This window comes from Staurois parvus, unplaced genomic scaffold, assembly GCF_062004578.1.
Source record: "Staurois parvus isolate SC_StPar_1 unplaced genomic scaffold, SC_StPar_1.0 ptg000137l, whole genome shotgun sequence".
NCBI lineage: Eukaryota > Metazoa > Chordata > Amphibia > Anura > Ranidae > Staurois > Staurois parvus.
In genome coordinates, this window is record NW_028317933.1 from 5,367,746 (window position 1) to 5,387,386 (window position 19,641).

The 19,641-nt window shown below is 42.8% G+C and overlaps 1 protein-coding gene across 1 annotated transcript in view; it reads right to left on the minus strand.

Moving 5' to 3' along the window:
• Positions 1-13,059: 13,059 nt before the first annotated feature.
• The window catches only part of PIGU (phosphatidylinositol glycan anchor biosynthesis class U), a 35,781-nt gene continuing 29,199 nt past the window's right edge, over positions 13,060-19,641 (minus strand). The window contains exon 12 of the mRNA XM_089673294.1: positions 13,060-18,282. Coding sequence (XP_089529420.1) covers positions 18,169-18,282 — 114 coding nt within the window. The 3' untranslated portion in view covers positions 13,060-18,168. The remainder of the gene's footprint in view (positions 18,283-19,641) is intronic.

Consider the following 19,641-nt stretch of genomic DNA (forward strand, 5'->3'; position numbering starts at 1 on the left):
ACACATGACTAATAAAAACGCAACTGCAGGTGCATTATTGATGTGTTTTCCATTCACTTCAATGGGGTGCAATTTTTTTTTACATGCATAAAGAAATGCAGCAAGCAGGACTTTTAAAAACATTATTATTATTATTATACAGTATTTATAAAGCGCCAATAGTTCACTCAGCGCTGTACATTACAAAGGGGGACAGAACATGTGACAGAACAATACCAATACAATGCAAAACATGAGGGGATCGAGGGCCCTGCCCTTTCAAGCTTACAATCTAGGAGGGAGGGATGGTGGCACAGGAGGAGATAGCTGTGGGGGATGGAGTGGTAGGAAGAGCGGAGGAGGTCAGCAAGTTAGCAGGGGGTGAGGTAGGCTTCCCTGAAGAGATGGGTTTTCAGGGTGCGCCTAAAGGAGAGGAGAGTAGGTGATAATCTGATGGGTTGGGGAAGGGAGTTCCAGAGGATGGGTGACACCCTGGAGAAGTCCTGGAGGCGGGCATGGGAGGAGGAGACCAGGGAACTAGAGAGAAGGAGGTCTTGTGAGGAGCGGAGTGTGCGTGCTGGGCGGTACTTGGATATTAGGTCAGTGATGTAGATCGGGGCAGTATGGTGGACAGCTTTGTACGTCAGTGTTAGGATTTTAAATTTGATCCGTTGCGCAATCGGAAGCCAGTGGAGGGATTGGCAGAGGGGGGTGGCGGAAATGGAGCGGTTGGAAAGGTGAATGAGTCTGGCAGCCGTATTCAGGATCGACTGAAGCGGGGATAGCCAGCGGCGAGGCAGGCCAGTGAGGAGGGAGTTGCAGTAGTCGAGTTGTGATATGATGAGGGAGTGGATGAGCTGTTTAAAAACATAGCTGAACAGTGTGGAAAGTTCCATTGGATGCAGGGATGCAATTGTCTTCTGTTTTTTTTGTGTGTGTGTGTGTTTTTTTTTTTTATTGAAAAATTGATAAAAAAACAATCAGTATGAAAGTTCGTATGCCTTCGTTAGCTGAGTCACATGAGCCAGTATTTTAAAGCTGAACTTCAAGAATGGGGCCATTCCAAATGGCAATGGTTAAATGCTCATTTAGGTCTAGGGAACGGGAAATAGCAATTTTACTTCCCTCCAGGGTTTAAGACCAATCCGCTGCATCTTCTCCACTAAGCTCTGGTGGTTGCAGGTCCTCTGATGTCATAAAGGCCAATGCAGAGCCCATAGCCCTACATTGGATATGAGTGCACCAAGGGAGAGTCCACTGCCAGAGCATAGGGGATTAGAGGAGAGCACCATTTGATGGGAGAGCTAGGGATCGGGCAAGTAAAACTGCTTTTTGTGGCTTTCTAGACCTAAATGAGCATTTAAACTGGGCAGTGTGGGGGCAGCCCCTGCATTGTTCTCCCCAGAGATTAGCTTTATAGGTATGAATAACTTAACATTTATATAAAAGGGTGGACTCACAGCAGCCATATTGTCAGTGTGGGTTGGAGATGTTTAAGTGGTTGTAAACCCTTACATATACCCAGTGACATGACTATCCTCCAGTAATACAAGGAGATGAAACAAATCCTCCTACATAAGTTGTACCTGTTTATCTGCAGTCTTCTCTTCTCTATAGCAAATCAAGCTTGCCTGAGATTTCAGAAATCAGGGCGGGGAGCTGAAATTAAACACTACAGATCTGAGTTAGAAGAAGAGCAATGAGAGCTGATTGGAGAGAAGGGACACACGCTTCCTAACAGAGCACACAGGAACAGAACTGAGGCTGTCAAACACAGGCTGTGTGCTGGAGCTCCTTCTGTCACCCTTTTTTCTCTTGGTGTCAGAAAAACTTATCAGCAGTGACTCATGCAGCCAGCAGAGGAAGGAGGCAGCAGACAGAAACGACACTTAGTACTCTGGATTTATACAAGTACACACTAGAGAGAGATATGCTTTGTTCATATTTTATGTCTGAGGTTTACAACCACTTTAGGGTGAGCTAATAATTCTGTGTAGAGAGATAATGTGTTTTTGTTTTTTTTTGTTTTTTTTTTCTTTCTAAACATGTCCCCCATGGCAGTGCCCAGCTTCCCATGCCATTTGTTTGACAATAGCTTTCCTATTACCCCAACAAGATTGAATATCAAAATTAATTCCCCATAGACTTCAATAGGATTTGTCATCTTCAAGCATGAAACTGTTCATGAACCAAAACCAAATATATTCCCTAATCCCTACTACTGATAAGATCATAGGGACCCATCGAGGATCAAAGTTCAGCTGTCCTTGTGTGTAATCACATCAGATGCAGTTTGATACCATTACAGCCGTACAAATTTTGAATTTTGAATCACCTGTCCTGATGACAACCCTGACCAGGCTAGGTAAATCTCAACAGACTGCAATAAAAAAAACTGATAGGTTCTAACCCTTTCCTAGCCCATCCAAAACTACAAAAAATAGTTTTGCCTATAGATATATTTTAAACACCTTTTTGCTGTAACTTTTGTAGTCCTATGTGCTGGGGCTAACCATACATATATAGATTTCTCTAATAGGTCTAAGAGATACATACTACATACATTCATCCATGCTAAACAGCATGGGTGGAAGAATCTCCCTGCCAGCTGTTGTATTCTGACAGCCAGCACCCGTGGATGTCAGAATACTCTAACAATGACTGCACTGGACTGGATGTAGTCTCTGTTCTGCTGACAATTTTCCACCCAGCTCCTTTGGCAAAAGTACATTTTTGTCAAGCTGGGTGGGTGGTGCCAAAGAGGATTCATTGTGATTCAGAGGATTAAAGCAAATCTATGGTCACAGTGTACAAATTAATTTTTTAACTTCAACATTGTAATAATAATGCAAACAATAGTTATAGCTGAAAATCCAATATAACCAGTTCCTGACCACCTGTCCGCAATGTATGGGCGGACACTGCAGGCAAACCGACGTACCCATACGCCGCTGCCTACTCCCAGGTTTGTGCGCATCCTCGCCCAGCACCTGTTGTGGTTGTACATAATGGGAGCCTGTCGCCTAGTCTCGGCCAATAATTCACAGCCAGGACCTGCTGATGGGCTGTGTGCAATCACAGCACAGAGCTCTGTGTTGGTAACCCCTGTACAAATCATTAGTAACACCTCATCTGGAATATGCAGTTCAGTTTTGGGCACCAATTCACAAAAAGAACATTGGGGAACTGGAGGAAGTACAGAGAAGGGCAACCAAACTGATCAGAGACATGGAGGAGCTCAGCTATGAGGAAAGATTAGAGGAACTGAATTTATTATTTCTGGAGAAGAGGAGATTAAGGGGGATATGATCTCCATGTATAATACATAAGGGGGGATATGATCTCCATGTATAATACATAAGGGGGGATATGATCTCCATGTATAATACATAAGGGGGGATATGATCTCCATGTATAATACATAAGGGGGGATATGATCAACATGTATAATACATAAGGGGGGATATGATCACCATGTATAATACATAAGGGGGGATATGATCACCATGTATAATACATAAGGGGGATATGATCTCCATGTATAATACATAAGGGGGATATGATCAGCATGTATAATACATAAGGGGGGATATGATCTCCATGTATAATACATAAGGGGGGATATGATCACCATGTATAATACATAAGGGGGGATATGATCAGCATGTATAATACATAAGGGGGATATGATCTCCATGTATAATACATAAGGGGGATATGATCTCCATGTATAATACATAAGGGGGGATATGATCAGCATGTATAATACATAAGGGGGGATATGATCTCCATGTATAATACATAAGAGGGGATATGATCTCCATGTATAATACATAAGGGGGGATATGATCTCCATGTATAATACATAAGGGGGATATGATCTCCATGTATAAATACATCAGTGGTTCATATAGTGAACTCAGTGTAGAGTTATTCACCCTGAGGTCATCATAGAGGACAAGGGGGCACTCTATACGTCTGGAGGAAAAGAAATTTAATCTCCAAATACGGTAAGGTTTCTTCACAGTAAGAGCTGTGAAAATGTGGAATAGACTCCCTCAAGAGTTGGTTCTGGCCAGCTCAGTGGATTGCTTTAAAAAAGTCCTGGATTCTTTCTTAGATACACGGAATATAACTGGATACTAACATTTATAGGTAAAGTTCATCCAGGAATATCCAATTCGGGGGATCAGGAAGGAATTTTTTTCCCTGCAGGATTAAATGGGATCATGCTTTGCGGGGGGGTTTTTTTGCCTTCCCCTGGATCAACTGTGGGTTGATTATAACTTTTTCTTTTTTTTTAATGGTTGAACTGAATGGACTTTTGTCTTTTTTTCAGCCGAACTATGTACAGAGGGGGCAATCTGTCAGAAACTGAGAGATCTAGTAGTAAAAGTAGCCTACTTTACACACATTACACATAGTTAGGCACACATTGATCACCCTAGATGTTAACCCTTCCCAGCCAGTGTCATTAATACAGTGACAGTGTATAGTATTATCACTGTAATTATTTCACTGGTGATGTCAGTGGCAGTTAGTTCCCCCCAGCATGATTTAGTGTCAAAATGCCTGCCGCACTTTCGCAGTCCCGTTATAAGTCGCTGGTTGCCGCCATTAGTAGTATAAAAAAAATTTAAATTGTAGCATATATACCATAGTTTGTAGGCACTATAACGTTCATGCAAACCAATCGATGTACACTTACTGGAATTTTTTTTTTTTTTTTTCACATTTTGGCCAAAATTTATAAAGAAATTAGTTTTTTTTATTGGATGTTTTATAAGAGAAAGTAAAAAATATCGGGGATTTTTTGCAAAATGTTCAGTTTTTTATTGTTTATATTGCAAAAAAGAGAAAACGCAGTGGTGATCAAATACCACCAAAATAAGGCTCTATTTGTGTGAAAAAGTTATATAAATTTAGTTTGGGTACAGTGTTGCATGACTGTGCAATTACCAGTTAAAGTAGCACAGTGCCAAATAGCAAAAAATGGCCTGCTAATGAAGGGGGTAAAACATTCCAATTAAGCCTACTTGAAAAATCTCCTTTCCTATTGGGAGCTCTACCTGTCTGCTGACTGTCTCTTTCCACAACTTCCTGGATTCCCTGCATGCTTTGTAGCTTCTCCTCTGCTGTTTACTTTCAATTTCTAAGGACTACATATTCCACAGTACCTTGCTGCCTGCAATCAATGATCCTGTGTAATGAATTTGCCTCCTGAAACTCCTCCTCTCAGCACCTCTGCAGTTCAGATGGCAGACTCTGTGACATGTGTGACACAGCAGTGCCTACTCACAGGTCATGGTGACTACATGTCCCAGAACTCAAAGAAGTCAATGTGTGGGGATCGTCACAAAGTAAGTTTACAAACCTCAAGATTGTTCAGAGTAACAAGAGTAGGCTGGAATTCTAATTGAAACACAACGTAGGAATGAATATATGATTTTACCTTTCGACCATAGATGCACTTTAAGGAAGAATTGGTCAGAATTTGAGCCGTGTATGGCACAATTTACTGTACCACATTTCAGTATGTATTTGTAGATAACAAGTCCCTGCCTTTATTTCACTGATATCACTCCCCAGCCAACAGCTGCTGAAATAAAATCTTGTCCAGAAAAGGATGGCATTGTTTACAGTGACTAAGATGTCACACAAATGCATTTCGAGAAGAATGGTCAAGCATTCCCATAGACACCCTCCTAAACCTTGTGGACAGCCTTGCCAGAAGAGTTGAAGCTGTTATAGCTGCAAAGGGCGGGGCCAACTCAATATTGAACCCTACGGACTAAGACTGGGAGTCCATTAAAGTTTATATACGTGTAAAGGCAGGCCGACCAATACTTTTGGCAATATAGTGTATATCCCATAGGTTGTAGACGCTATAAATTTCACAGAAACCCATTAATATACACTTATTGGGATTTTTTTTGCTCCTCTCTAGCCAATGTCCTGCTCCTTTTGCTTCATCCATATCTTCACAACCATTTGTTACCAACCTTTTGGTTTGTTCCTCAACTACACTTCCACTTGATCCCAACCTGCAACCATTTATTACCGACCTTTCGCTTGTTTACTGACTACACTTCTGCTTGATCCCTGCCTGCTTCTTCTGCTACTGGACCCTGGCTTGCTTACCTTTTAGTAGCAGAATACGTTTTAGCCTAAATGTATGAACACATTTTTTTTTATTGGATACGTTTAATAACAAAGCAGAAAATATTGTTGTTTTTTTCATTTATATAATAAAAAATAAAAAAACAGTGGTGAGCAACTACTACCAAAAAAGCTCTATTTGTGTGAAAAAAAATTATATAAATTTTATTTGTGTATATGTGTTGCTTGACCAAGCAATTGTCCGTTAAAGTAGCACAGTACTGAAAAGCAAAAAATGCCCTGGTCATGAAGGGCATAAAACCTTCTGGAGCTCAAGTGGTTAAGCAATTTTCTTTCCTGCAACCACGATTGCAGGAAAGAAAATTGCTCAATTCCCTTATCAATGCATTCAGTGTTCATGAAAACTTCCCACTGTCAGAATACAATGATCACTGCTGGTGGCTATAGCCGAGCAAAAAAAACCAGACAGGCTGATTGTTCTGAAGTTGAACCAGCTGAACCAGCCAAAGTTCGATCCATCTATGACTGGCTTTACTGCTGAAAAAAATGACCTGCTATTACCTTAAAATCCAACCAGTGGAAGGTCTGCTTCGAGAATGAAGACATTAAAAATGTAATTAATTAAAAATAACCATTTTTTTTATAATAAATATTAAAATGAAAGTTTTAATATTTATTATAATATTGTTAATGAAAATTTTTAACAAAAAAAAAAAAATTTGCTATATTTTGGTGACAGATCAAATAAGACAGCCAAAACATCACCTTCTGTTAAGTATGGGTTTTACAAACATATTGTAATGTATTTAAGAACATCGTGTTTTTTGACCCTTACACTCAGGGATCGCTTTCATGTTGGATGCTGTCTCCACAGAACTGTAACAGGTCAAGTGACTGAATGAGCCTATCCTTGTAATTATATACATGCTCTGTTACTAGAAATCATTAACCTTTCTGCAGCCCTTACCTTCCTAAGCCTGCGTTAACCATTACTATACCACACCTGTAAAAGGCCTTTAGGTAACAACATATGACATTGACAATGACCAACAACCAAGGGCGGACTGACAACTCATGGGGCCCCTGGGCAATAGGGGATCATGGGGCCCCTGTGTCCTTGCCCACACTCAGAGCACACCCAAAAAAGCCTATAAAAGGTACCAAGGGAATTTCATGGGGCCCCCTATTGACCCCGGGCCCTCGGGCAGTGCCCGAATACTGGACTGGTCAGTCCGCCCCTGCCAACAACGCACGTTCGCTCATAGTTATATCATATCAGCTATCTAGAGCAGTGACTAGCAATTTGTTGCTGTGGGTCTCCCTGGCTCCTGACACTGCCATCTGAGGAAGTCTGCCAATTATCTATGCATGCCTTATCTATCCATGTACACAGCAGATAAGGCTGGAACATTAACTTCTGTCCAGGACAGGATCCAATCTTCCACTCTTGTAGCAAAACTTCTGCTTCCTCCTGAATGGTTGGTGTATGCTATGGCTGTGGCATTGTCTGATCTGGATCAGATGACCCTCTAGGAAGATGGTCAGAGTCAGCTAAATCATTCAAAGCTTCAAGATGTTGAGCTGGAGATGAGATACTGACAAGCATTTCCTTTTTTACTGACGAGGTGACAAGAACTCCTCCCCAGCCCAACAGGCTGGCATGTGTTGTGAGGATCCTCCAAAAGACAGGATAGAAGGGCTTTCTCATTACAGAGTTGGATTCTTGAGCCACCAAGCCAAGGACAATCCAGTCCTCGGCAACAAGAAATTCGGTCTGTACAGGGACCAGATTGGTTGGCCCATTACAACAGAATGTTTTAATTGTAGAGGTCTAGAGTAAAATTGGGCAAATAGGACTGCCCTAAAGAAGGCATCAGACCCAGGACTTTTATGCAAAAGTGGAGAGACGGATGACTCCTGGACTGGACAACTCAAATCTAAGGCCAGAAAGTCTGGCCTGAGCTGTGTCCAGGACAAAGTTAGATGCTCCAAATTATGAGTTGGTTCCAGCAGCAATTTCTGAAGGGTTAGTATCCACTCAAACCTCTGTAACATGTGGGCCGTTAAAGCCATGTTGTCTGACAGAGTTCATAACGACCGTTTCTTCATCATCAGGAGGTTTTCTAAGTAAACCAAATGGGGAATGTTACAAGAGTGGAGCAGGGGTAATACTAGGGTTTGTACCTTGGAGAGCACCCAAGGTACAGACAAGAGGCCACAGGGCAGGGTAGTGTAGGGACCCCACAGCAAAGTGTAAGAAATGTTGATATGCAGAAAAGATGGGGACATGCAGGTATACATTTTTGATGTCCATAGGAGCCGGAAAGGGAGGCAATAACAGATTTGGTTGATTCCATGCAGAATTTCTGGGCTCAAATGAAATCATTCAGAGCTCTGAGATCCAAGATGGAGAGGATACCCTCTTTAGGATGTGGAATAGTCAACAGGTTTCAGTAAAATCCTTGAAATTGTTCTGTCAGCAGAATTGGGGCAATGATACCTTGATCCAGAAGACTTGACAGGAAGGTTGGAGGTAAGAAACTGAGAGGGTGCAGGGAGTGAAACCCCAGTATGTAGCCCTGAAATACCACCTCCGAGAGGCAAGTTGGCAACAAAGGTTATCGAATGTCCCTCAATTCTGGAAAGTGAAAGGCTTGTCTGAGTCACACTTTAAATGCCAGACCTTGTGGACAGACTGGAATCCAGGCTTGGAGGGTCTTGATGAAAAGTTCAAGGGAGTAGAGAAACAAAAGACAGCTTATCAGGGTGTTTTCAACTTTCACAGAAGAATTGGAAAAGTGTGACCTTTGGAGTTTTAACTGACCCAACGCTGGAAAAAGCACTGATAGAAGCAACAGGCTGGTCTTCTAGCTTCAGTGTGTTGTGAACTGTATCAAAAAGAGTGAAACAGTCATTGGGATAGTAGTACATGGATTCCTCAGGGGTAAGTTCAATGGTCAGGATGTGGAGCGACCTAGAATCAAAGTCTCTGCAGCCAATGGCTCAGAAGCTGCTAAGTTTGCTGGTAAATCATATATAAAATATGCAGGAGAGGGCGCAGGAAGGAGTGTATAGATGTATGGGCTTGGGGTAAGAGGTGTGCCTTAGGTACTCACGAAACCAGAAAACTGGTAGCAGGTGAGCGGTGGAAAGCCAGAGGTGACCAAGTTCCACATGGCTCTTTGCAAGCAGTAGCAGGCAGATGCTTCCTCAAAAGCTGGGTAAGGAGGCATGGAGGACACCTTCACCCAGCCAAAGATGTCAGTACCAGTACTAAATCCTACTCCATTAACCCTTCCATGGTAGAAACTGGCTGGAACGGAGAATAAAGGCACACAGAAACCTATGTAGCTTGTATAGCTCCAGGTGCTCGGCCTGACTGGCCTACTTACTAAGTCTTTAAAAACAGGGCAAGTGGCTCTGGACGTAGAAACAGTCCCCATACTGAACTCAATGCCTGAAGGTCACTTCCAGGCTGTCTCCACATTACTGGATGCAGTAGTCCAAAATCCATGCTAGGGGTCAACCATGCTGGATAGCTGCAATCAAAGAGACCAAACTTCAGCAGAAGGAAGAGCCCTGAATTAAAAAAAAAAAAAAAAGTACTAGCATAAAAATTGCTTAGTCTTTCAAGCAAGTGCATGCTGGTTATCCTGGGCTGGCCTACAGTTTTTTGTTTGCCAATCCTGTAGGCAGCAGAATAAACAGAAGGTTAAAGACTTCCTGTGCCCCTCAATAGATGAGAAAGAAATGAAGGTTCTCTATACAAACATTTGCCTACAGATCAAATTAAATGAAAATACAATATTGTGTTTGTCCAAGCAGTGTATACCGGGGCAGAGACATACGGAGACAAGCTTTGCTGTGTCCTATATCTGGGTATTACTCACTCTAGTACTGATTAGAACATTGATGTAGACATCTTCAACTGCTACTCAGGTTACCGTGGTAACATTTGTCCACAAGCATGGGAAAGTGGCACAGGAGAGACAATACCGAATCACAGCTGTGACGGTCTCTCCAGGTAATTGTTGCATGGGGCCACACTGGCTGCTACTAAAAGGCGCAGGAGACAACATAAAAATACAGATCTGTTTATTTCAAGTAGATCTAAGCCCAATCACTATAATTGTATGTAGTCTTTAAAGGAATAGTTCACCTGTACCAAAAAAATTGCTTATGCAGGTAAAGGGCACCTGTAGATGAAAAAAAAAAATGTGCAGTTTTGACTAAAGTTGGATAATTCCCTTGCTATAGGTATAGGTCATCTACTATAGGTATAGGTCATCTACTATAGGTATAGGTCATTGCACCAACTGTTGTCACCTTCTCCCCAAGCTGTTTGGCGATAGTTTGGTAGTCCAGTCCAGCCTTGTGTAGGTCTACAATCTTGTCCCTGACATCCTTGGACAGCTCTTTGGTCTTTGCCATGGTGGAGAGTTTGGACTCTGATTGTTTGATTGCTCCTGTGGACAGGTGTCTTTTATACAGGTAACAAAATGAGATTAGCAGCACTCCCTTTAAGAGACTCTTTTTAATCTCAGCTTGTTACCTGTATGAAAGACACCTGGTAGCCAGAAATCCTGCTGAATGATAGAGGATCAAATACTTATTTCCCTCATGAACATGCAAATCATTTGTTAAACATGCATTTCTTTTGAATTTTGTGTTGCTATTCTGTCTCTCAGTGTTACAATACACCTACCATTAAATTTTTAGACTGATCATTTCTTTGTGAGTGGGCAAACATTCAAAATCAGCAGGGGATAAAATACTTATTTCCTTCACTGTATAGAAAAAAAAAAAAAAAAAAACAACAAAATGTCCACTTTGATATATCCTGAATTTTCGATTTCGGTCCAGAATTTTCATTTTGGTGCACCACTAGTTAATACAGTGGGGCAAAAAAGTATTTAGTCAGCCACCAATTGTGCAAGTTCTCCCACTTAAAAAGATGAGAGAGGCCTGTAATTGGCATCATAGGTAGACCTCAACTATGAGAGACAAAATGAGCAAAAAAATCCAGACAATCACATTGGCTGATTTGGAAAGAATTTATTTGCAAATTATGGTGGAAAATAAGTATTTGGTCAATATCAAAAGTTCATCTCAATACTTTGTTATATATCCTTTGTTGGCAATGATAGAGGTCAAACATTTCCTGTAAGTCTTCACAAGGTTGGTACACACTGTTGCTGGTATGTTGGCCCATTCCTCCATGCAGATCTCCTCTAGAGCAGTGATGTTTTGGGGCTGTCGCTGGGCAACACGAACTTTCAACTCCCTCCAAAGGTTTTCTATGGGGTTGAGATCTGGAGACTGCCTAGGCCACTCCAGGACCTTGAAATTTTTCTTACGAAGCCACTCCGTTGCCCGGGCGGTATGTTTGGGATCATTGTCATGTTGGAAGACCCAGCCACGTTTCATCTTCAATGCCCTTGCTGATGGAAGGAGGTTTGCACTCAAAATCTCATGATACATGGCCCCATTCATTCTGCCCTGTACATGGATCAGTCGTCCTGGTCCCTTTGCAGAGAAACAGCCCCAAAGCTGCAAAGCTCCAAACACGACGAGTTGTGTTTCTACCAAACAGTTCTATTTTGGTTTCATCTGACCATATGACATTCTCCCAATCCTCTTCTGGATCATCCAAATGCTCTCTAGCAAACTTCAGACGGGCCCGGACATGTACTGGCTTAAGCAGGGGGACACGTCTGGCACTGCAGGATCTGAGTCCCTGGCGGCGTAGTGTGTTACTGATGGTAGCCTTTGTTACGTTGGTCCCAGCTCTCTGCAGGTCATTCACTAGGTCCCCCCGCGGGGTGAGATCTTGCGTGGAGCCCCAGATCGAGGGAGATTATCAGTGGTCTTGTATGTCTTCCATTTTCTAATTATTGCTCCCACAGTTGATTTGTTCACACCAAGCTGCTTGCCTATTGCAGATTCAGTCTCCCCAGCCTGGTGCAGGTCTATAATTTTGTTTCTGGTGTCCTTCGACAGCTCTTTGGTCTTCACCATAGTGGAGTTTGGAGTGTGACTGTTTGAACTTGTTATCAGTATAAAAGACACCTGTCCACAACCTCAAACAGGTGCCATTGATACAGGTAATGAGTGCAGGACAGAGGAGCCTCTTAAAGAAGAAGGTACAGGTCTGTGAGAGCCAGAAATCTTGCTTGTTTGTAGGTGACCAAATACTTATTTTCCACCATAATTTGCAAATAAATTCTTTCCAAATCAGCCAATGTGATTGTCTGGATTTTTTTTCTCATTTTGTCTCATAGTTGAGGTCTACCTATGATGCCAATTACAGGCCTCTCTCATCTTTTTAAGTGGGAGAACTTGCACAATTGGTGGCTGACTAAATACTTTTTTTGCCCCACTGTATGTACCCCCACTCCTAAAGATCTCCCTGAGCTCCCCTGGAAGTGTTGGATGCCTTTTCCCCTGCTAGGCACTGTGGTTCATTCCTTTTTCCACATTACTACTGCGCTCTCTAGTGATATAGTGGTCAGGAGAAGAAACCACACCATGCAGAGGGGGGAACAACCATTCAATCTATGCAAAATTGGTACAGATGCTGAAGTTTCTTCAGCTAGCAGAGGTTGGGAAGAGAGTGGAGATTGGCAGTCACATGCTTGCACTGGGTAGGTGACCAAGATTTACACAGTACCTGCAGAGAAGAAAAATAAAGGTCACCAGCCCAGCTCTGCTATCTGGTATGGAGCTGTACATCTCATAGCTGGATGGACAGAATCCCAAATCCTTGACAGGTAAAACAACTTCCCTATGTGTATTCCAAGCGGGTATTTAGCGGTTTAGCTTGCAGGTCACCCTTAACAGCAAGCTAAAAAAAGAAATCACTTGCAAAGACAATTTCTTTAACCTACTTGTGATATATCCCTTGTATCATCATAATGACTAACAGTCCAAACAATGTAAGAACAAATAAAAAGTCTCTGGTCTGTCCTCACAGATGTCTTTATTCAGGTCCCACATCCCACAAATAAATAAAATGTAGAAATATAGGTCAAATGTAAAACATTACAGTGCATACAGATAATTCTCTTTAAAAAAAAAAGTAAAGAAAATGTATGATAAGCATTTTCCAGTTGCATTGCTGTTAACCTCACAGCATGTCAAAAATCCAGCAGCAGAACTAGACGCTCCAGACACTGGAGGAGTGATCCCTTATTGGCCGATCATGCTCAAATCCAGCCCCCTAGGTCCCCCAATTACTGGACAAACATATCCCAATTTTTATTCAGCTTTCTTTAGCTCCAAGATCTGGAATTCCTATATGACAAAATTCTACGCTCTTCTTTCTCCTGCTATAAATATATGAAATTAAATATAACAGCGATTCAGTAATCAGCTGCTCTGTCCCCCAAAAAATCTAAAAAGAGGAAACACTAAATGTGAACTTGAATCGGTGTGAATTTCCACTATGACTCTACAATACTCGAATGCTTTTGATCCCACATGGTGGAGGGGTTTAGAAAAGAATAAACTAACTACAAGCTGTATGTATTGATAGGCAGATTAGTGGATGGACTCGTGATTATTGCATTTTTGGCGTTATTCAGTGTGGGATCAATGCCATTTGAGTACAGTAGGGATGTACTGGAAACTAGTTCACCTTTAGATCTTCAACTATTATTATGACCAGCCAGGTCTTTCAGAGAGCATCACACGTCCGCATATTAGTTCGCTGCAACTTTGGTGCAGTTTCAAGCAAAATGCAATTTCAATAGGTATCAGAGCTGATTCACACATGTACGGTGCGGACTGAAGCTCAGGTGTCACAGCTAAGTGATACAGTAGTTGCTCACTTGTTCAGGTCAGGTTTACATCAGGTTCAGGACAGGATTAGCTCAGGATCTTATCCTGTTCACACATATGCGGTTTAGAAACAGTTCCCAGAGAATTCAATAGCCTGTAATCCACACCTGAACCTGAAGGCACTGCTCAGAAATCGTACAGGACTCTTTTTCAAACCGCACTGAATCCGCACCGCCAGTGCACCGGACATATGTGAACAGGCACCATAGGAAGCAATGTTTTTTCACATGTCATGCAGATTAGATGTGGTTCAAACCATATCCAATTTGCATATATGTGAACAGGCACTAAGTTGCTATACACCAAAGTCTAAGGTGCCCATTTCTAAAGCAGCAGTATGATGTTACCTCAGCCAAAAAAAAAAAGTGCCTTCCACTTTGCTTGCTTATTGACTCAGAAGCAAGTAAAACCTCATATAGTGAATGAAAGAAATGGGAGCCTGATCTCATGACCAGGGGTGGACTGACAACTCATGGGGCCCCTGGGCAATAGGGGATCACGGGGCCCCTGTGTCCTTGCCCAAACTCAAAAAAGCCTATGAAAAAGGTACCAGGGGCATCTCATGGGGCCCCCTACTTGCCCCGGGCCCTCGGGCAGTGCCCAAGTTTCCAAATGGTCAGTCCGCCCCTGCTCATGACCCATCAAAGCCAAGCTTTCTTCTTATCACGGAGTGTTCTTTGCAGCATAAACACTGCGAGGTCTTGCAGAGAGCACTTAGAGATATCTGCCCCCCATAATTAATAAAATGTTTTTTAGTTTGGAACTCAAGGAATATCAAACATTTTGACTGGAGAAAAAGATCAACAAACCACAAACTTAAAGACCCCCATTGAAAACAGCTGCAAATTTTAAATAGCTTAAAGAAGAAAGCCTGTTTTGAGAGATCCAGGCGAGACGGCCAAGGCTGAGCACTGCTTCTGGCAATGTTAGCTTGCCTGGTTCCCAAGCTGACTCTGGGTTTTCTGGGAATTACAAACAGGTACGGGCTTATGACTTTTCTCACGCTCTCCTGACCTGAACACTTGATCCAGGTCAGTTACTCAAAGTAACATAGCAGCCAAGCAATCTACATTTTCAGAAGGTGGTCAGCAATGGCTGCCACCATGTTTTACTTCTGATGTACCAGTCATGGAGCAAGCACTTCTTAGAAGGAGATTAGACAACAGTGCAAACATGAGGTTGTGATAAGTTCTCTTTAACCCTATTATGGATCTAGTGTATTATGATCCAACTCGCTTATTGAAAAGGCGCTGGAATGGTCTGGAACAAACTTCCAAATCTGCTGAGGATCTATGTGAACACTGTGAGGATTAGCATGCCATGAATTGTCACTTGACCATGGAAAATGCAATTGTTCTGTGGCAAATCATTACAGTATATGTTTTCGGATTTAACACACCAATACTGTCAGTGTAGGATGTTCTAGAGCCAGGGAAAGCATCTCAAATTATCGATTGTTGAATGTTTCACTCTACCCAAAACTGAGCTCTTCGGTACAGGGGCGGACTGACAACTCATGGGGCCCCTGGGCAATAGGGGATCATGGGGCTCGTGTCCTTGCCCAAACTCAAAAAAGCCTATGAAAAAGGTACCAGGGGCATCTCATGGGGCCCCCTACTGACCCCGGGCCCTCGGGCAGTGCCCGAGTTTCCAAATGGTCAGTCCGCCCCTACTTTGATATAAGTAAACCCTGGTGGACTGAATCACCCACTGACTCTTTCAAATCTCCACCATCTTCAGTATTGAGATCGTTATCGCTCTGAGAGAAGTAAGTGGCTGACTCAGACTTTCAGCATCTACCCAGAAATTACAGAATAGATGTGGACTATTCCTTTAAAATCAAAATATATATCATAGCATGGGTGAGAATACACAGGAGCATTTGTTCAGGGTGAATGTAGGTGAAATGGCTTGACTTTTCTTTTTTTTTAGACCTGTAGGCACTGATCCAATCAGTATCCATGGCTGGCCAGTCTTTGCCTACCATTGATCAAAATATTGTACTGCCTTTCATTCAACACTGGCGCTGAATGACCTCTTCTGTTGTTTGATCAGTTGTTGTACCAGCCAAGAACGTTTCAGCCACTCCTTGTACAGACATAACTTGGGCACACAGCTACTGTGGACACAGGGAGATATTTACTAAAACTGGAGAGTGCACAATCTGGTGCAGCTCAGCACAGTAACCAATCAGCTTCCAGGTTTTATTGTCAAAGCTTAATTGAATAAACTAAAGTTACAAGCTGATTGGCTGCTATGCACAGCTACACCAGTTTTCGTAAATCCCCCGTATACAATACCCAAGTTAAATGATTTAGTCCACAGTGGCCATCAGCAAAGCCATAGGCAGCACAGCAAATATACAATTTCTGCAATCACGGTTTCTTTATAGGCATGTATTCTGCAAAGCAGCTTGTATTTTCAGTCCTTTGGCCATTTAAAAGGTAAGTCCACCCTCAGGCATGCAGTCAGCTACACTATATGGTTAAAATTTATGGCTACCAGCAACCTCCACTCCCTCCTATCCCCAATAACAGCTTCCACTGCTCTGGAAGGTGTTCTGTCTGTGTGAATTTATTTCTATTTAACCAAAGAGCACTTATTTTCACAGTTACATTTTGTAATCCCAGTGAGATTTTGTGTTAAAGGGTAACTGTTTCCAATATTCAACAAAACTGCCTATAGAATTAGATATGAGAGGCAGACATCCTTGCTGTCATAGGCTGCTTAGGTTTGTGTTTGCAGGTTTGCTCCTCAGGGTCAATTGAGACCTCAGTATTGTGGTAACATGCATTTCTACGCATGTCAATGCCTCCAAGTTCAGTGCCATTCATTGTAAATGGAACCCTAACACACTATAGAGTAGCAGGCAAAACACCTGTACTGCAGCACATCTGTGCATTGTGGTGCATTGTGTGGGGGAAAATAAAAGATCATGGAGTGTTTATAAGTGCATTGGCAGCCCTTGAAAATAAATGGGCTGCCTTAACAGATAGCGTGTTAATGCCGAGCAGTAATGCACCACAATACAACAATAGTGTGTAAATATACACGAAGTGTCATGCATGTGGCAAGCCCAGACATAATGAAAAATGGCCCCCAGAATAAAAATGCAACATATCAGAACAGCACTGGCTCTAAGGGCTGTAGTGCTTTTGGCAGATTTGAGAAGAAAGGTGAGGGTAACTGGAATATTAGTTGTTTTTCCAAATACAAAGTTACTCTTTGAAGTAAACCCGTGTTCTGCAAATACAGGGTAAAGCAGCAGAGTGACTTTAACGATGGGCCCCGCAGCTGCTTACTTCACCGTTCCTTTGCAAGAAGCAATGAAAAATACCTGCTACATCCAGGTGGCTGTTCAGGGATCCATTGCTGTCACATGGGGGGGAATAGTCCCTAGCCTTGTGTAAGCTCCAGCTCACGGCTCATACAAGGACTCCTGGTGGCAAGCGAATTGAAGGAAGGCAAGTACCATCAGCTGATAGGGCCACAACATGTGTACCTATTCTTCCCCGCATGGGCAAAAAAACGGGCTCACTTTACGGAAACCAATACAGAAGGCTGAATAAACCCTGTACATTTTCAGCAGCATTTTCTACACATAACTTGGTATTTGTCAAGCCCCACAATAATGCTGTGTTACCATTTCAGAGATGATTATTAAAAAAAAATAAAAAATAATAAAAACAATAGTGCAGCTCCCCTTGGTAACAAAACTGAAATAAAAGATGGACATCTGGCTTAGAAAAGACCTGCAGAGGATATCACCAGGTGCCTCACTGCAGCAACAACTGTCCATCAGCCTTCACCCCAAACATGCTGCACTGTATTCTATCTATAGGAATTTTCATTCATAAGCAATTCAGGCCTAAACAAGCCTACACAAAACAGGCTTCATACAGGCAAATGGACTTGTCTGCTTTTCAGATGCCTACTTGTCCTTTTCCATTAATACCATCTGTTTTTGCTTTTTTTTTTTCCTTCAATGGTGCTTCATGCTCAGCAAAGAATGATATTGCAACATGTTTGTTAGAAGGGGACAGGATGAGATCCATGCTGAATACCCTTGTCAAAAATCACTGTACTGTTAAAAAGTAGTAATAAAGAGTCCTCTTGCTTGTCCTTTAAAATGTTACGGAGGGACAGGCTTGAGCTGTGCCTCTCTGTTCCACAGGAGGGCGCTGCCCTCCATCAAGCCGCTTCCCTGATCTTCAAAGTCCCTCCATGGCTTTATTTTAAAATGAGAGTGGCTTCAGTTCCATCCTTCTTGGTTAGGTAGAGTCCGTGATGGAGGTGGTATTCTCTCCGAAGGAAGGCGTAAAAGTAATCTGACACCAGGAGAATCTGAAGAGGAGAAATACAAGTGTGTGAAAAATATTTCACTCCATGGTCGATTTAATCTACTCATATTTTGCCTTCCCCTTTGTTCCTTCTTTCCCTTCAACAACATGCTAATGAAACTTAAAATAAAACCTTTCCATTTTCATAATATGCTGCATGTCAGTGCCAATGATATCATCACTGGGCCGCTTTACTTCTCTTCACAATGCAGGCACATCATGGCTGGGGGGAGAGGCTGGCAGGGTGCTGTATATAGCGGCCTAAAAAAGGAAGCGGTGGCAACACCCACGTAGGATGCTGAACCTCCATGATTGAAAAAACAAATCCAATGAATACTATGCAGAGCCATACAAAGCAGCATTCAGGAGCTGACAGGGGAGAGATCTGTATTGTTTACATACAGGTCTCTCCCTCATCAATAATACTCGGAGATTGCCAGGTGTCGGTGGGGAATCACCGGCCGGATCCCGGTGATTGACAGCCGAGGCCACGAATGGCGGCGTGTGTAGGGTGCGCGAGCCCCCTACCTGGAACTGCAAAATCAAGTATCAATACATAATTTTGCACACCCGTGCAAACCTGTAGCATTATTTATGCTATAAGGCGGCGCAGAAGCGGTTAAGTCTGTCCTAAAATATTGAAGTTTTACAATTGTTGGATGTTACTGTGTGCTTCCAGCGGTTTCTCTCTGGATTATTATTATTATACAGTATTTATAAAGCGCCAATGGTTCGCTCAGTGCTGTACATTACAAAGAGGGACAGAACATGTGACAGAACAATACCAATACAATGCAAAACATGAGGGGATCGAGGGCCCTGCTCTTTCGAGTTTACAATCTAGGAGGGAGGGGATGGTGGTACAGGAGGAGATAGCTGTGGGGGATGGAGTGGTAGGAAGAGTGGAGGAGGTTGGCAAGTTAGCAGGGGGTGGGGTAGGCTTCCTTGAAGAGGTGGGTTTTCAGGGTGCGCCTAAAGGAGAGGAGAGTAGGTGATAATCTGATGGGTTGGGGCAGGGAGTTCCAGAGGATGGGTGACACCCTGGAGAAGTTCTGGAGGCGGGCATGGGAGGAGGAGACCAGGGAACTAGAGAGAAGGAGGTCTTGTGAGGAGCGGAGTGTGCGTGCTGGGCGGTACTTGGATATTAGGTCAGTGATGTAGTTCGGGGCAGTATGGTGGACAGCTTTGTATGTCAGCGTTAGGATTTTTAATTTGATCCGTTGCGCAATCGGAAGCCAGTGGAGGGATTGGCAGAGGGGGGTGGCGGAGATGGAGCGGTTGGAAAGGTGAATGAGTCTGGCAGCCGTATTCAGGATGGACTGAAGCGGGGATAGCCAGCGGCGAGGCAGGCCAGTGAGGAGGG